The 18,481-nt window shown below is 42.1% G+C and overlaps 2 protein-coding genes across 3 annotated transcripts in view; one reads left to right on the top strand and one right to left on the bottom strand.

Moving 5' to 3' along the window:
- Nucleotides 1–420: 420 nt before the first annotated feature.
- Nucleotides 421–5,285, bottom strand: SOWAHC (sosondowah ankyrin repeat domain family member C). Its single transcript, XM_017817431.1, has one exon. The coding sequence runs from the start codon at nucleotides 5,283–5,285 to the stop codon at nucleotides 3,765–3,767; it is 1,521 nt and encodes a 506-aa protein (XP_017672920.1). The 3' UTR covers nucleotides 421–3,764.
- A 166-nt stretch (nucleotides 5,286–5,451) lies between these two features.
- The window catches only part of SEPT10 (septin 10), a 25,264-nt gene continuing 12,234 nt past the window's right edge, over nucleotides 5,452–18,481 (top strand). The window contains exons 1-7 of one of the 2 annotated variants that reach the window (XM_017817425.1): nucleotides 5,452–5,641; nucleotides 9,430–9,547; nucleotides 10,274–10,469; nucleotides 11,912–12,098; nucleotides 15,721–15,882; nucleotides 17,405–17,501; nucleotides 18,067–18,232. In XM_017817425.1, coding sequence (XP_017672914.1) covers nucleotides 5,612–5,641; nucleotides 9,430–9,547; nucleotides 10,274–10,469; nucleotides 11,912–12,098; nucleotides 15,721–15,882; nucleotides 17,405–17,501; nucleotides 18,067–18,232 — 956 coding nt within the window. In that variant the 5' untranslated portion in view covers nucleotides 5,452–5,611. The remainder of the gene's footprint in view (nucleotides 5,642–9,429; nucleotides 9,548–10,273; nucleotides 10,470–11,911; nucleotides 12,099–15,720; nucleotides 15,883–17,404; nucleotides 17,502–18,066; nucleotides 18,233–18,481) is intronic. The other variant, XM_017817426.1, reaches the window with a different exon arrangement.

The raw sequence follows: 18,481 nt of genomic DNA, 5'->3' as shown, positions 1-18,481 counted from the left end.
TCCAAAATACCTTAATCCTAAACCTTTTTTAATGAGGTATTAACCTTTACACAGTGACCAAAACTAGTATTAGTCTTTCCAGGGTCAGAGATATTAACCTGCACAGAAGTAGGGTCAGGATACTATTTTCAGTTAAGCAATGCCACTCTGCCAGGCCCTTATTTAGACATACTTGTCCACAACAAAAATTGTTGTGCCTTCATTTACTTTGACCTGAATTATTAGAGAGTAACTGCCAAAAAAAAATGTTACTTCTTGCAAACAACTCAACTGTATTTTTTTATGTCTTACTCTTTGAGTGCTAGATGACATCAGACATCTTGATGATTAAAAAACCCAACACAAAATAGTACACAGTTTTAATAGCCAATATGCACATAGCACCTAAGTATGTATCATACAGGAGCTGAGTCAAGCATAAACCGTTCATGGGCTCTTTTATTTTGTAAAACCAAAGCTTACAGATTCTTAACTCATAATCATTCAGAGAGACACCCATAAAAAGCGTAATAAAAACTGACTTCCAGGCCTCTAATTTTTTTCAAACATATGGTTCAACAAAAGATACCAAATGTTTACATTACAGTCTTGCCACCTTACACACATCATAAAAATTGAACACATCCAGTAACTTCAGACGTACCATTTAAAACATACCAGTAAGTGCTCCAGTTTTCTGTACCATACAACTTTATTTCAAATTCACATCTTTCTAGGCAATGTATCCAAAATATTTGACTCAAGCGTACATTTAGACTGTAAATATCTTGTAACAGAGTCTTTCCCATCTCAAAAAACCCCATTAAATTTTAGCTCATGTTATAAAAAGTAACCCTGTGGAATGTGACAAGTCATAATTGTGAAATCAAAGTGCTTTAGTTCCATAGCACAGACAGACACGAGTAGTTATCTAGTGATTCCTCAGTATATCTCAAACACCAAGAGATGTTTGCTCTGTTGCACCCCACCTTGCAAAGACCTTTGGACCATTGTGGTGAAATTTCATTAATTGACAGGTGAACAGTATCAGTGGACCAACAATTTCACTTTGATACATCAAGTAATGAGTTATAAATGAGGCATCTTTTTCCTATTTTTCAAGTTCCCGTAATAATTACCAAAGTTCTACCGTATTACGCAAGATTATGTTCCAGTTAAGTCTCTTCAAATCCAAGGTGTGCTATATTCAAAACCCTCAAATTATTCCCCCAGAACCCAACATCTATCTAAAACTCATTATTTTTGTGCAATTCTTTGCTATTTCCATGTGAAGAGATAAACACTTCACCCAACAGCTTTGTATGAAACAACTATAAACTCTCAAAGCAGAAAAGCTACTTTAATAAGGTCTGGACACTGGTAGTTGCATGGAATATGTTCTTAATTGAGTTCATGTTGCAAGCATTCAGTCAGAAAACTTCCTTCCTAAAGAAGTCTAAAAAGTGATTTATCTTCCAGAGAGAAGGAAGTTTAAGACTTAGGCATTTAATTTTCTTTTCTGTTGCAACCGAATTAGCTCTATGCTATAATTTGTATGATTGGTCCCTCCCTCTATTTCAGACACCCCATTTTTATAGAGGTGTACAGCTTAAATGGGAAGGGCCAAGGGAAAATTTCTGGTCCCATCCCACAGATCCACAGATGTAAAGAAAAAGTGCTTTGCAAGACTGATTTTATCCATCACATTTGTGGCAACCAACCCAAGAAGGCACATGAAATCTATATCAATATAGCTTAAAAGTTATAAACTAAACCTGAACCTCTGTATAATTTCTAGTCTTTTTGCACAAAAGTAATGACCAGCACCTACACAGAGATTTAATTTTTTTAAATGTAACTTTCCCCAGAAATAGTTAAAGTGTCGCTTGCATGCCTATGCAAACACTGTCATTTATTAGCTTTGACACAAAGTGCAGAAACTGGTAATTTATCTGCATGGGAAGTCTAAAGCCAATGCATTGGCAGAACTTCCTTCCCCTGCTGCTACAAGAAATGTAAGCCACCAGCAAGAACCACAGACAGCTGTTACCTTGAAAGTGCACAACTCCCAGCAGCAGCTCCCCTGTGAGGTGTTCTACAGCTTGTGGCATGCATTTAATCAGTGTCTCAAATTTGGATTTTAACGTGTCAAAGCCTATCTACTTTTGGTTAACTATTGGCCAGACATGCACATCCATTCTAGGAAGCCAACTCGAATCGCGCTTTGACAAATGTTGCATTGAAACAGGCCAAACCTTAACAACTGAACACAGATGAGCTGCTACCTTGAGCAGCATTCAGGATCCAGGGTCAGCTCAATACCTCAATTCTTAAGGAAAGCTGAATATGGATACAAATCTGCCTGCTAGATTTCACTGGAATTGCTATCTTTAAAGCAGAGAAACAAGATTCAAGGTTTCCGAAAGGTTTAGCAGACGGATAGGCTCATCAATCAGATTAAGACTTACTACGTTGTTAAACAACAGTTCAAAGCCTTGGCTATCACTTCTCTAGACATACAGGTTTAAAAGAACTCAAAAACCATTGCCATCACTTAACTAGATTATGATATGCAATTATACTGCTTCACTCAGAATGATAAACAAGGATAGAGTTTCAGAATTCTAGTTTTTCACTCCATGTGTGAATTCACACACCTTCCTTTTTTTTCCCCCTCTTTTTTATTTTTCTCTCCATTTCTGCACAAAGTCAGTTGAAGGGACTGGCACACAAGTTGCTAGTGAATGCAGACCTGTACAGGACCATATTAGAGTTTCATGAAGATTTCATGCAATGGTGTCTTGCTCTTTTATTCTAAAAGAGAACAACTTTCACAGGTAACACATACAACACAATTTTCTGATTTTAAATGTAGTGAGTTACACAGAGAATATTAAGAGGAATTGACCAGACTTAATAACTGGAACTGCGCTAGGTCTGGCACTTGAGAATTCACAGTGATTAAAATAAAATTGCTTTGCCTAAGACAAAACATAAGATACCAAATATGTAAAAACTCTTTGCTTCTATTATCTTGAATTAGTATTCCAACAGCAATAAGCAAGCTCAGTAGTACCTCAAACAACAGAGACTTCTGCACATGGTTAACTTTATTCATTGTTTGCAGTGCAATTTTTTTTTTTAAATATATTCACGTCAAATCAGGCAATTTGCAATGCATAAAGTCAACAGGCTCAAGTCTTTGATGGCTCAAAGCTTGGGTTCTTACAGGAAACCACTCTCTACCATCTCATTTTGGGTACCCAACTGCACATTGTGCCAGGTGGTATTGCTGTTAAATAGAAACTTAAGGTATACTTGCATATAACTGAGGTGTTCTGACACAGCAAGTTGTTTGCCAGTAGTTTATAGTACCAAGTGACAATACAAGAGTAAAGCATTTGCCCTTTTCTTTCCCCCTCGACTCGCTAATCCTAGTAGATCCACTAACACCGGTTTATGATACTGAAGCCTGCTTTTAGAGAGAAAGGAGCACAGCTTTTAAACACCCCAGCGTTTCTCAGCCCATCTGCTGGCTCTTATTTCAGCACCGAGGACCCGGCCAAAGCAGCTGCTCTTGGGAGCTGTGAGCTCCCAGAGCCCCGCTGACCCACTGGGCTCACTGACACCACTGAGCTGAGAGTTAAAGCAAGATACTCAGAACCCCTTTGGCTGGAATCCACGAGTGTAGATGAGCACCCACTAGGATCTGCCTCACCTTCTGTGCTACACCTTAGGGCACTTTGGTCCATGCACCCACCTCCCAGACCTCCTGCTCCACAGCCTTATCCAAAAACATTGGACTTTGGCCTGAGCTTGAACGATGTTTTGAGGGATTTCTCCTCATGCTCTTCTTCCTCAGTGTCACCACGAAAGGAGGGCGTGTTGTGGATGATCTGAGTCCTGAAGCGGATCTTATTAAGCCGAGGCTTCATCCGTCCACTGCCGGAGGCTTTCCTGGTCATCTCCTTGCCCTTGCCCGGCACTGCTGCCCCGTCGGTGCCCTCAGCTTCCTCCCCAGTGCTGTGATGGTGGTGGGAGAGCCGGTAGCTCATGAGGTTGGACGGCAACACCTTGGACAGCCTCCAGCGCCCGCTCCCATTGCCAGCATTCCCTTCCTCCTCCTCCTCCTCCTCTAGGGCCCCCACGAGGCTCCGCATGTCCCCCGAGGTGCTGTGGTGCAGGTACTGCGCAGCCTTGCGCCCGCTGTAGTCGCGGATGTCCACGTCGGCGTCGTAGGCACCCACGAGCAGCTTCACCACCTCGGCGTGGCCGTGCATGGCGGCGATGTGCAGCGCCGTGTGCCCGCCGCTCGTGCGGGCGTTGATGTCCACGGGCAGCCGGTGCCGCTGGGCGAAGTTGACCAGCGTGGCCAGCAGCTCCTGCCGCCCGTGCTTGGCGGCCCAGTGCAGCACCGTGAAGCCGGTGATGAAGTCCCGCTTGCAGAGCAGCGCCGGCTCGCAGCTCAGCAGTCCCTCCAGGCTCTCCCACCGCCCGTCCGAGGCCGACAGCATCCAGGCGTGCTCCAGGGGGTCCAGGGCCACGGCGCCGGTGGTGCTCCCCTCGTCCTCGGCGGAGGACGACGCCACCGAGGCGCTGTCCGAGTCGCGGCCGCGGCCCCCGCCGGGGAGGGCGCCGCGCTTCAGCTGGGGGGAGCCGCCCCGCGCCGCCTCCCGCAGGCTCCGGCGGCCGCCGCTCTGCGCCACCGCCCCGGGGGCACCCTCGGCCGCCGCCGTCTCCTCTGCTGGTGGGGGGGCCTGCCCTGGGCCCTCCGCTACCGCGCTCTCCTCGCCACCGCCTCCACTGCGTCCGGGCCGCGGCCCCCGGCGGGAGCCCCTCCGCTGGCCCCCGGCCGCCGCGGTGCTCGGCCGGGGCGGCTCTCCCCGCCGCCCCGCGGGCTGCGGGCGACTGCCGGCATCCTCGCCCGCTGCCGGCGGCGGCGGCGGCGCCTCCTCAGCGCCCGCCCGTGGCGAGGGCGGCGGGCTCGACCGCTCCGCGCTGTTTCTCACCGCCGGCGGCGGCTCCTGCTCCCCGGGGGTCGCGGGGGCGGCGGTGGGGGGCGCCGGGGCGCAGTACCGGCGGCGGAGGTGCACGTACTTGACTCCGGTGCCGGGCTCTTGGCGCACAGTGGCCACGGCGTTGACCAGCTCCTTGAAACGGTGCCGGGCGGCGGCGCGGCGGGCGGGCTCCGCGGGGCTCAGCCAGTCCCGGAAATGCTCCAGCAGCTCCGCGTTGCGCGCCCGCCCGCCCCGCGCCGCCAGGAACCGCACCACTGACTCCTGCTGCAGCTCCGCCGGCTCCGCCATCGCCGCCGCTACCCCATCGCGCCGCGCCGCTCCTCCTGCTGCTGCTGATGCCGGTGGTGGCGCGGGCGCGGCACAGCCGTCGCTGCCCTCGCCCCTCCTCCCGGCGGCTGCATGCCCGGCAATCACTGCCGCGGCAGCGGCACCGCGCCGCCCTCCGGCCGGGAGGCACCGCCGCTAATGCCCGCCTCGACGGCGGAGCCGGGACCGCATCCCCGCCCCGCGCTCCTCCCCGCCGCGTGGCTTTCGCCCCTCGGCGGCCGCTCTGGCCGAGTTTTTCCCTTCATACCTGCTTTCCTCACTTCTTCCCTGCCTCGCCTGGTGAGGCTATGGCTGCTTCCGATGCCGGTCGGCACCCGGTAAGTCTCCTCCGCGGTGTGGGGAGCGGATGGTGAGCAGCCCCATGAGCTGAGGGTCACCCCGGCGCGGCTGAGGGCACGGATGGGCCCGGCAGCGCCGGCACCGCGAGGGGAAGGAGAGCGGCGGTAACTCTGTGCCAGGAGGTGGAAGTGCTGCCCGAACTGAGCTGCCCTCTCCGCGGGGGGCCAGGGGCTGCCCCGCGTCCGTGCCGGGCGCTGGTGAGGGCTGCGTCAGGGCGGGGATCGGGAGTGCGCGGGAAATGCATCCCTCCTCCGCATGCCGTGTAGTTCCTGGAGCTGCCAGGCTTTTAGAACACTTGTTGTTGAAGGAACTTGTTGACAGATGTCACCCTTCTTAGCGCTCCTGTGGCGCATCGCATATTTCAAGTAATAAGTTGAATCTTGGCTATTGAAGAATTGTTTCTGCGTCATGGCGTCAGTGCTGGAGCGTTAATTCCCTAATGCCCACACCTGTTCAGTGGAAAACTCAGGGCGCTGAAACAGCCCCATTTGAGGTGCCCGTGGGCACGTCAGTGTGGTGATGTCCACCCTCGGGGCTGATGCCCAGGCATCTTTTCCCAGGGCTTCCGTGCAGCCTGTGTAGCCGCGTGGGGCTGGCGAGACTCTCTCCTCCTACCTCGGCACACACTGATTACTTTTTTCTTCAGGTTTTGAAGGGCAAATTTCAGTCATCTCTACCAGCTCAGTGGAAAGCTAGCTTTTTGCCTGGACTGCCAGTCTGGTTCTGCAGAGGCTTATGAAGAGAGATGCTTGTAGTCTTGAGACCCAGCTTTTGCTGTGGAATGGCCCTGTGTTGTGCAGTTTTAGTCAGAAAGATGTGGCAAATTTAAAAGATAACTAATTTTTTTAGTTTCTTCTGCAAGACAGAATAGTTTTTAAATGTTATGCTGTCTCAGGCAATGATTTTTCTTTGCATGCTGTCTTTAATGGGCAAGATGATTTTATATATACCAAAATACTTGATTAAATCATAGATTTGTAGAATGGTTTGGGTTGGAAGGGACTTCAAAGATCATCTGGTTCCAGCCCCCCTGCTGTGGGCAGGGACACCTTCCACTACATCAGGTTGCTCAGAGCCACATCCAGTGTAATGAATCTGAAGAAATCCAGATGCATTAGCTATGCTACTCGCCTTTTAAAAAGGGAGTGAGGGAAGGAGCGAGATGTATTTAGACCATCTCAGGCTATCTATATTACGTGCTATTTTGTTGAGAGTGTCAATTCTGAGGAAGCAGTGAGAAACAGGAAGTATTTATGGGAATATTGCAGCTTTGCTAGCATCCAAATGATAAGGTTTGAGTTATTCACTGAATAAAGTTGAATGAGGTGCTGTCTTCAAGCATAATTGAGCTGCTCCATGCAACAAATACTAATTTGAAGAGACTAGCTGGTAAGGTAACTTAATTGCTTTCAGTATGATCTACAGTTCATAATTTAGGGTAGATTTCTTACTATAGCATAGCTTTAGATTAGATATGAGGAAGAAATACTTTACTGTGATGGTGGTGAGGCACTGGAATAGGTTGCCCAGAGAAGCTGTGAATGCTCCATCCCTGGAAGTGTTCCAGGCCAAGTTGGAGCATCCAGGGACTTGGAGCAACCTGTTCTAGTGGAAGATGTCCTGGAATACTCTTTAAGGTCCCTTCCAACTGAAACCATTCTATGATTCTATGATTTTTGAATTACCACCATTTTTCTAATCTAGCAATACACTAGTAACTTGTTTTTCAACTACATGATGTATTATTTCTTTTGGAAGTAGTAGGAATGCAGGTATGTGGTCAGTTCGTGGATTTAATTTCTCTATGTATTCATTAGATGGTAGCAGATGAAGCTGTATGAGGTACTGAGGTTAGAGACAAACACATGATGCCCTTGGAAAATTTCAGAAGGAAAAACGTAGGCTACTGCTTTTCTATTAAGAGATTACTGTCATGTGGAACAGGTTTACACAGTGACTCTTCTGTAAGGAAGGTGGAGGTGTTGTCCTGAATGAGGGCTCAGTTCCTTGTGTGCAGAGCCAATTTACACACCAAGATGAGGTACTTCTGTTTCTTTATTCTAGTTTATGCGAAGTAGGGAGCTAAGTGATAATGCAAAAGTGCTAGGCCCCAATCATCAAAACCCTGCACCATTTACACATTTTAGGAAACAAAGAAATTGCTGTTCATTGGCTACACAGTTTTCTTAATTAGTGGTCTACCTTCTATCATTAAATTATTCTCTCGCTTGTCATGCTAATTAGTCCACAGTCCTTCTCTTCTTTTGAGTTGGTGGGTTTCTTGAGTCAGTGGGATGTGAGTTGGTGGTCACAATTTTTCCCAGTCAGAATTACCTTTTGCCTGGTTAGAGCTGTTTTCAGCGCAGTTGCTGAGTTGGCTTTGTTAGTTTCTTCCTTATATTGGGAATTCTGCCAAATGTCCTTGTGGCCTGTAAATTCTGCATTCTTTGTGTCCACTATCAGCAATATATCCTTCTCCCCTCACACTAGGTCTGAGATCATTCACGTGTGTCAAGCCCTAAATCTTAGCAAGGTGATTCTACCAACTTATCTTTGTAACATCTGGACTTCAGAAGGAAATAAAGTTCTTTCTGCTAGGGTCTTTTCTTGGAGAGTGACAAATGGCTATGCAGGGGTTTTGAGAGTAGGCTAGCATGGTTTGGATTTAGGCTAGTGACAGAAAAATGAAAGGCCTCCCTTCTACAGTCATGCTAAGCCTCTTACAATGGCTTTTCGGGGTGGAGGCTGAATGGTTGGTGTTAGAACTGTCTTTTATTGGTGGCAATAGAGCTGTGTAACTAGAGTTCTTAGATGTGCTCCCACTGTCTCAGATACACTTGTCTTTAAAGGGACAGGACACTGACAGTTTTCAGTGTTTCTCATCACTTTTTAATAGTAATTTCCTTCTGATAGAATACCTTGAGAAATTTCACTTTCAGACATGCTTTGAATGTACATTTATTTTTTTTATAGCCCAAAGATGTTATATTTTCCCTTTAAATTCTTCACTTTGTGTGCACATTCTCCTTTGTGTTAGTCTAAAATGGGATTACCAGATTATAATAGTCTAAAATGAGAGTTGGTGCAGTTGGTGCAGTGCAGTTTGTAGTCCCACACAAGGGAATCTTGTGCAAATGAAGAAGAGGATGAGTATTTACTGTGAGTAATGTCCGTATTCTTTAAGCTACAGGAATTCTGAGGCTTGCTATGCATGCCTGTTAAAAAAGGTAGCACTTTTATGGGCTTTTAAGTGTTAAATTAAAAAATTTCCTGCTGTTCACCATGTGCTTGTTTCCAGGAAGCAGTAATGGTTTCCCATTCCATGTGGGTCAAAAATATAAGAGAAAAAATAGCATGGACCTGTTACCATTTACACTTTTGATATGGAAAGTTTGTTTGAAAATACAGTTAGTTTGTATGAACCAAGATATTTCCTTTTAGTCTTATGTGTTTTTAGTATGCTCAGTGCCTTGATGTCCCTAATTTCTAGGAGCAAACCAATTGGGATCTGTTTTCTCTCTATGGTTTGCAGTTCACATTTTCAGTTGGACTTGTCTGCTTTATTTCATTCATGTAAATTTCAGTTTTCTCAAATCATGGAATAAAGTTGATTTGACAGATTTTTTTTTTTCAGACTTTGGCTTTTCTTCATTGCATGTAAATCGCAAGGAATGAGTTCCAGCTTATTGGTAGAGTTAATTTGTTGCAATTGCTAATTGCTTTGCAAATAGCTTCACTAACGTATTTTTAAATTATTTGTATGTAGCAAAATGATGACTATCGAACTTTGTCCTTGTCTGCGCACGTGGGGTTTGATAGTTTACCTGACCAGCTGATTAAGAAATCCATCAAGCAGGGCTTCTCCTTCAATGTTCTTTGCATTGGTGAGTTGTATCTGGGTGCTTTAAGGCTTTAGTAATATACCCGTCCTTAGGAAGTGACTGGAATTTAAATCCACTTGTGGTGTTAAATAGTTTCTTTAATGTTGAGCATGAACATAGTTTTGTCCCTTTCCCCAGCTTTGCTTATTTGTATCCATTCTTTGGTTTTATATTTAGCATTTTTGTAAACAATGTGAAGACCAAAAATGTTGAAAATGGGTGCCATGAGTTTATTGGTTTATCAGCAGTTTTTTGGATTCTTCTGAGTAAACTGGACTACACTTGTAACGAAGAGCTTCAGATTAAAAAGATCCTAAAATTCCAAGGTGGTGTTACTGAAATGTTTCTATACTTATAAAATATTTGCTCTAGTATTTTACCCTTATTCATAAAAACCCTTTGCTGAACCTTGTTTTTTCACAGCTGGCTATGTAGCTTCTTAAAACCTGTAGGAAATTAGTTCACACTTTTAAAGAAACCAAAGTGTCAAGAGACTGTTCTGCTTATTACTCGTTAGCTGGTAACTTACCCTAATATGTAGGATGAAAAAAAATAAGTAAAAGATATTTAGTGCTCATTAAAGGAATGCAGGAATGCATTTTGCTTGGAGAAATCAGTTGAGAAGTTTTTGTGTAAATTTGTTGAGTTTCTGTGATAGCACTTTCTGTGCTTACTGTGTATTTATCTGATGTGCAAAATGTCTGCCCCAACCCTTCTGTTGAACTTTAGGAGAAACTGGAATTGGAAAATCAGCCTTGATAAACAGTTTGTTTAACAGCAATTTTGAGGACCCTCCATCAACACATTTTCTGCCAAGTGTACAACTTAGAACCCAGACTTACGAACTTCAGGAGAGTGATGTTCTTTTGAAGCTGACCATTGTAAATACAGTGGGATTTGGTGACCAGATGAACAAAAGAGATAGGTAAGTGCCTTTGTGTCCCTGTTTTATGAAGAAGTTTTGCTCTTAACTGCAAGTTGATTTATCTTTGGGCTTTGTAGTAAGTATTTGGCTTACATATGTTCTAAATATATCGTTAACTGTTTTCACTGTGTACCAAAGTAAACACGTTTTTCTTTTCATGTAGGAAATTCCTTTATAAATCAGATGAAATCTGCCCCTTTATTTGTGATGTTTTCTTTTATAAATGTTTGTACATACAACATGCAGTAGTTTCTTTTGGAGTGGAGAAAAGCAGGGAGGTCAAAGAAAGGCTTTTTAAACAGCCAAGCAGTACTGTAGATTAGATATATAGGGTTTTTAACAATTTGACTGGAACGTGTTGAAGACCTTACACTGGAAGTAACATCATGTGGATTACTGAAGGCCTTTGTTCTTTATGTTGGATGGCTTAATTGGCAATGTAGAGGTAGTGCATTAGTGTCTTTCACAACTTTTTTTGAGTCTCTGCTTTTACGAGTTGAAGATTTTACAGTACTGAGCTGTCTCAGCAGATGTTGTTTCCTTCACCCTAATTGTACAGAATTTATGCTATTTGAGTGCCTAAATGGTGGCAATAATAAATGAAGGTCAGAAAGTGACATTAAGATTGTCATGAGAGCTATGGCTTATGATATGACTGGATAATAGCTACCACTAGTGACTTGGATGAATGAGATGCAGGTACATGTTACTATAGCTATTAGAGGTTTTGATGTGCGGTATAGGAGCTGCCTTTTCACTGTTCTTTTAGTTTTGTGTGTAACAGCTGCTTTTGAATTTTGATAGCATTGATCTGTTTTATAAACTTCGTGTAGCAGCAGAAATGTAAGGGTGTACTCCTTCTACATCTAGCAACAGTTTCTTTTTGAAAGCAGATTATAGTTTGGTTTTAAGTAGGATAAAGTATACTTAGACTGTACTTGCTCAGATTTACATTATTCTTTTACATTTCTCATTTTCAGTTTTTGTCTATTGTTTAAGAACTCTGTCACGTACAGTACTTTAGAAGATAAAGTTCATCCTATTTCTTGATACTGTTAGTTGCATATTTTTTCTTTTCTTATATTGTACCTAAGAGGTTTTTGTGTCTTCCTTATATCTAAGAGTTCTGCATTTGCACAGCTTGATGGCAAAAATTTAAAAACATCACTTGAGAAGATCAGTTGTAATCATAATTAACTTTGTGTACCTTTTTTCACTAATGGTAGCTAAGAAATGTTTTATCTGTACTATGTACACAATTTTTTTTTGAGTAGCTTTTCAGAAATTAAGATTAGTCTGTGCATTTAATTTTCTGCTCTGCTTGAGCAGCCTTTTGACATATAAAGCAAAAATCCATAAAACAATGCAAGAGTAATTCCCCTCTTAGTTTGGTTCTGTTTAGGAGTAGCTAATCTTTGGGTTTTAAATTTTATTTCCTACAGCTATCAACCAGTAGTGGATTATATAGATGCACAATTTGAAGCCTATCTCCAGGAAGAACTGAAAATTATACGTTCTTTATTTAGCTACCATGATACTCGCATCCATGTCTGCCTCTATTTCATCTCACCTACAGGCCGTTCCCTAAAAACCCTAGATTTGTTAACCATGAGAGGCCTAGACAGTAAGGTAAGACTTTGAAATAGAGTTCCAAGAGTTTGTCTTAATTTCTGAAGCATCTTGGAGCTTTCAGGTCCACTAGCACTTTTCAGTTCTATATCTGAGTGTTTGGTTTTGCAGTGTTTTTTTGGGTGCTGGTGTACCTTAAGTTCAGAATAAATTGTCTCCGCAAGTAGCTTGCAGTTTGTCACTTGTTTATTTATAAGTCAAAAGGAGAGAGACATCCAGCAAGAACATTAAAAAAAAAAAAACAAGGTTGAAAAAATAGTAAAAAAGTAGAACCACACCAACTTTAAAACTGTAAAGATCATATGGAGATTGGATAGGGTACCTTCCATGAGTGCTGTGGTATTTCTAATAAAGGTTGTTTCTAGTTCTCGGGCTGCTGGAAAGTTGGCATATAAAAGGCTTTGCAGTGCTATGAAGATCTTTGTTATAGATAACTGAAGAGGCATCTGCCACAAACAGAGCACCCTGCCAATGTGGTTTTTCGAAGATAGGCTGCAGTAGTGTTTTAACATGTTTATTTGTTTAGAAAGCTTTAAAATAGAAGTTTCCAGTGTAATTACTTGCGCTTTCTAAATCCTTAACTTTCTTCCTGTAATAGGGCTGTGTGAACTAGATGAAGCTAAATATTTAACCTATTTTAAGAAACCTTACATCATTTGGATTCAATTTGTTGAAATGTTGAGACATTTGAAAACTTAAATGTGTCTTCTGTTCCTTTAGTCCTTTCCTTTGTGCTTTAATAGAGCCCGTCATTGCTAAGTATTCTTCCTGCATTTTCTTGTTCTTGAGATATTTCTCCAAGATAACAAGGATTAAATCAGATGTCTAGTCCACATTTGTGATGATGAGCATGTTTGGGATTTTTTAAAATTTTGTTTGTGGATGTATTTTGCATTTTGAACTTTCTCAATAGCACAGAGCAAGTGGAGGGAAGGTATGGTGGTACAAAGGTAGGGAAGAGTGGGATCACTTCTGTGGGCTATGTTGTTGGTTTATGCCAGATTTAAATGTTTATGAAACTACTGTAGAAAATAAGACAATCTCAAGGACCATGTTCTACACTGAGTTTTGGAGTTTGTGTTTAACCACAAAAATACTTGTTTTCTAGGTTGTACCCTCTCCCTTTAAAACAGTGTTTCTTTCAAAAGAAAAGACTGTAGATCCATGAGTCTCAGCATCCTGAGTAAATATTTCGATCAGAATAAACTAAAAGTAATTCTTCTTTGGGGAATTTTGGCTTCTAGCCACCTACTGTAACTATTCTTAGTTCTACTTTGGCACAAAGAGAACATGAACCACATGGAAGTTCATTATTTTATCCCTTTGTAATGGATTCTACTTTCTGATCTTACTACTGAAATACACACAGAAAAAGTATATTCTTTAACTGCATATAAACTATATACTTTAACTGTAGCTTGGATTCCATCTTATTGAGGAACATAGTTGTGGTGCTTTTAGTACTGCATTCTCCTATGCCAGTTAGGAATTTGGGATTGCCTAGAATGTGGAAATCCCTTGGTGCATTTTCTGAGTACAGGATTCCCTAAAGAGAAGATGGTACAGCCACATCAAAAGCTGCCTTCAGTTTCTTCCTAAAGCCACCACAGTGTACTCTGTGTGCTTTTGTTACGGTCTGCCTGGTACAAAACAAGACCAGATTCCACAGCTCAGAGGTAGAGAGAGCTCTTGGAATAGGAGAAGGTCATTGTGTACTCTCTAATCGTGGGAGCGAAAAAACGGAGTATCTGTGGTCAGTTAATTTTTTTCCAATTATAAATTGGATGACTGGCTAAGAATTTGGGCTGTAGCTTTTAGACATTGAAAAATCCTGTAGTTTTGCTTAGGATGCCATCACTACAGACCAACCAGGTTTCCTTCACAGATTAAGGGAATCTTTTTCTGTAACCTTTCGTGCTGGGAATAGTGATTATTCAACTAAGAGATCTGCAGTTTTAATTAATTCTAGTGGAATTGTGTACAGGTTGCATTCAAGTCAGGAAATTACATGAGTGTACTTTGTGGCGTTTGAGTTTGTTTTTTTTCCTTCTGAAAGAATCTGAAAGAATCTTTGGAAATTTTTATGTTGATTCATAGAGGTACTCTTAAATCAACTTGCTCTTGCAACCAGTAATGATTTCAAAAATATTTTTTTTCCCTTTGTTGCTTATCTAAAACATAAATTGTATGTGTTTAAATTTTAATGCAATGGCTGTGATGTAACATCAATGTTGACAGCTGTAATCACAGTTTCTGAAGATGTTGCTTTTCTTGCGTTACTGATCTCAGTAGTCTTTCTCTGCTATTCATTTTCTAAGTAATTCTCTCCTAATTAACAAGTACTTGAAAAACTTTGCTGTTGAAAATACAGAATATAGGTTAATTTGATTCTCAGGACTCTCTTCCATCCATTTTTAGAGCTGTATTATAGGAAACCTAAATTGATGTCCCTCAGCTAATTTGATGCAAGCTGTGAATTACTCCTAGCTGCGCTCACTTATTAAAAAAATATATTCCAACGTTTTATTTGATTTTAGATATTTTACCCAATAGGTGCTTAGGTTGCACAGGTTACACAGTTAAGGACTGTCATCATGCAGTCTTAGAAGTCATACTTCGGAATTGGCTTGCTCCCTTTTCATTTGGACATTTTGCTTAGGACAGAAGTCTTATTTGAAAAATAGCCATTTTGAATCTGTTCTTGAGTTTCCATGCTTAGGCATTTTCATTCAGACAGAATAATCAAAAGAATAGAAAATGTGTGGGTTTTTATTTTTTTCCTCTCCTTCCATTTTGCATCTGTGATCAAAGAACTCTGTAAAAACTCTCGTCTTCTGAATTCTGGGAGAATTATTGGTATTGTTCTTCCAAAATATTTGGATATTAGCATTCATTATTTGTATCTAGTCCTGAAAAATGTATGTTTTGGGAGTGGTGTCAGGATTTAAAAAAAAAAGTAGCATCTGCTACTGTCCTAAGTTACTGCCATAGGTATTTTAGGAAATAGGGCAGATTAGTAGAACTGAATTTCAAGTTTGAATAATTAGTGGAAAGTCTGGTGAGCAAGATTCTTCAGTCTTCGTCATTCCTCTGCTCACATCAGATACTTGGGAAGGTCTTTGCTGTAGTGGTGAGGTAAAGAAGATAATGTTTTAGCTGAAAGGAACCCAAGGAAGAGGCTCAGGGGTAGGCAGGGTTTGATAGCCAGCTTCCTTTTCTTTGTGAAAGTAAACTCTCAGCTTTCATTTAACACCTTAACTATATCCCCTGGTGCTATAAACTAGAACAATCTGTTTTTTTAGTAGAAATATAAATAATGACATTTAGTTAATGAGTAGGCATTACTGTTCTTTTGAGTACTTCACTGTATGAGATCTTCTTCCTTGTTCTTTTCTCATATTCAATTAATTTTAAGGAAGACTATTCAGTAATCTGTTGCTATTTTGTTAAATTATGCCCATGAACATATTTTTAACGGTTTGTGAAGCTTTGATGTGAAGTGATGGAAAAGTTTGGGCTGGGGGAGAAATTAAAGAGCTTATCAGAAAACAATTTAAGTTACAAAAGTTGCCGCCTTAAAATTGAAGTCTCACACATTTCATATAATTTATATCATTACTAGGTGAACATTATACCAGTTATAGGCAAAGCAGACAGCATTTCTAAAACTGAGCTTCAGGAGTTCAAGAGCAAAATAATGAGTGAATTAGTTAGTAATGGCATCCAGATATACCAGTTTCCAACTGATGATGAAACTGTTTCTGAAATTAATACCATCACGAATGTAAGTAAACGACAAAAACATTTATTTTTCAGTACTAAAGCATCACTCTCTAATGTTGATTAATGGAATTTCTTTCACCGTTATCTTGAAGTTTATAAGTTTGTATGTCGTGAGTTTGTTTTTCTCACCTTAAAAAGCTCATATGTTTTGGCTTTTTCCTTCCCTACTTGCAAATCTCCCTACCCCTCTGCAGTTGATATCACTTGGTTTTTCTTTTCTGGCTCAGCAACAGAAAAGAGGTTCTCATGCATAAATATTTTTTCTAATTTCTGAATAATTAATATATAATTACTGTTATGGACAGACAGATTGACTTTGCCCTTTTCCTCAGCAAATACAGCTTTACATCTGTTAGAGAAGATATTTAGGTGCCTTGTGTCTACAATTTTCTCTGGTCTTTATCACAGCAAGACTTCTGCCTGCATTTTTTTCCTTTATTTCCTTTAGTACTTTCATTTGAAATTAGGACAAATTTTCTCTGGGAATGAAAAAGTCAGATATAATTCTGGCTTATTTTCTTTTGTCCTTTCAGATCCTCCCAGGAGTAGCTACCAGCTTCAACTAAGCTTCTGAGGCTAGATGGCTTTGTTTTGAGCACTCTGCATTTGTTTATGTGCAAGTGTTTGTAGATGCACATGAACATATGTTTGTGTGTACCGGGGTTTGAAAGCAGGGAGCAGGAGCTGGTGTGCCGGAGCGCATGGCTCTGCATCCCAGCCTCTGTTACTTGGCCAGGCAGTGACCATGTGCAGCTCTCAGTCAGTGACAGGTCCTTCTGCTCTGGGGAAAGGTAGTGAGCTCTTACTTACCCCTTCCATGCTCTGTTAGTGATGTGTTTTCCAGGTAATGATTTTTTTTTTGTTTGGTCAGTTGTTGTGGGTCAGCACACAGACAGTCAGCCATTTGGGCAGCCCACAGCAGTAACCATGCCATGGATTCCAAGCTGTGATTGTCACATGACCGTTACTGGGGATATGAATTCTGACTGAAAGCGAATCGTGTTCTAGAGCAGCTTTCTGTTTGCTAATGATGCTCTTCCTAATGCAGGATGTAGTCAGCTGCCTTTGCCATTGGGGCAGACCTGCTGAATCAGGTCCAACCTGTTGTTCACCAGGTCGTTGTCCCCACATCTTATTCTGCAAAGTGCCTTTCCAGACAGTTGGCCCTCAGCATGTGCTGGGGCATGGGGTTGTTCCTCCTGACGTGCAGGGCTTGCCATTGCTCGCATTGCCACTTCATGAGATGCCTGTTGGCCCATTTTCCACCTGTTGAGGTTCCCCTGAATTGGCAGCACACCCATCTGGGTCTGTAAACCGCTCCTCCTGCTTTTGTTATTGTAGCTTGACTTTTTTATCAGTAGATAGTGACTAGCTACTGATCTCTTCAAAGTGGTTTTTGGTTTGAAATTGCCTGTTGGATTTTCCTGAAGTGGTGTTTTCCCCCCTAATTTATTTCTGAAGTGTTTTTCAGTTGTGGCATAAGAATACTGAGAGATAAGACTTTATTGGTATGACTCTTACAGGGTAATTTGCCTTTTGCTGTAGTAGGAAGTATGGAAAAGATTAATATTGGAAACAAAATGGTGAGAGCTCGTCAGTACCCTTGGGGCATTGTAAAAGGTAAATGAATTCTCAGAGGTGTTTTTATGAGATTTTTGTTGTTGTTGTTGTTGAAGTATAAAATTCACCAGTAATACAAGGGGCTGTTCCACTGATGCCATGCTGACTGTATTTTGGATCAACAGCTTAAGAAGTTTAGCAATTAATATTTGAGGTGTGCACTAACCGGTAGTTTTATCAACACTGATACATCCTTGGAATCAAAGTATGACATGGTGTATGTAGTATTTGGGTAGGGTAGTATGGTGGCAGTTCCTCTAGCACTACCAAATTTCAAACTTTATGATTGTCAGTAAAGAAGGGGGTAAAAAAGAAGAAATGTCATGTTGTTCAGCTCAAACAGGAAATCAGGACATATTGAAACATGTTCACCAGTACTTAGGGTTCTACGGTACTTCAGTGTTGTATATTAGAAATTATAAGGAAATATAAGGGTTATAATAAACCTTTTTCTAGAATTATGTTTAGTAAACAAAATAAATGAATCTCAGTGCTGTTTGAAATGTATTTTGACTACTTTGCTACTTGTGCATAATAATAAAATCTTTTTCTTTTTACTGATTAGTGGAAAATGAGAGCCACTGTGACACTGTAAAGCTTCGCAAGATGCTTTGCACAAATATGGAAGACTTAAGAGAGAAGACTCACGCACAACATTATGAACTGTACAGACGCTGCAGACTGGAAGAGATGGGTTTCAGAGACATTGACCCCGAGACCAAACCAGTCAGGTAAAGGACTTCATGTGCAGCACTTCCTTTCAGCATCCATTCACTTCACATTTGACTGTATCAACCCAATAATGGCCAGTCTTCGCGAGCGAACATTTGGGAAAGGTCATTGACCCTTCAAGCCTGCGCAGTGGATTTTTTAGGTGAGACCCAGTGTGCGCTGAACTGAGCCCACCCTTTAATCCTGAGGTTCATCTGCCGGGGCCGAGCTTGGACAGTGGCAGTGAGGGTCTCAGGACGTAGGTTTGT

This window comes from Lepidothrix coronata, unplaced genomic scaffold, assembly GCF_001604755.1.
Source record: "Lepidothrix coronata isolate B3197 unplaced genomic scaffold, Lepidothrix_coronata-1.0 Scaffold60, whole genome shotgun sequence".
Lineage (NCBI taxonomy): Eukaryota > Metazoa > Chordata > Aves > Passeriformes > Pipridae > Lepidothrix > Lepidothrix coronata.
Note: the sequence above shows the minus strand (reverse complement) of the source record. Positions and strands in the feature narration are given on the sequence as shown.

Excerpts from the sequence above, each read along its gene's own strand:
- SOWAHC (XM_017817431.1), bottom strand. The coding sequence starts at position 5,285 with ATGGCGGAGCCGGCGGAGCTGCAGCAGGAGTCAGTGGTGCGGTTCCTG.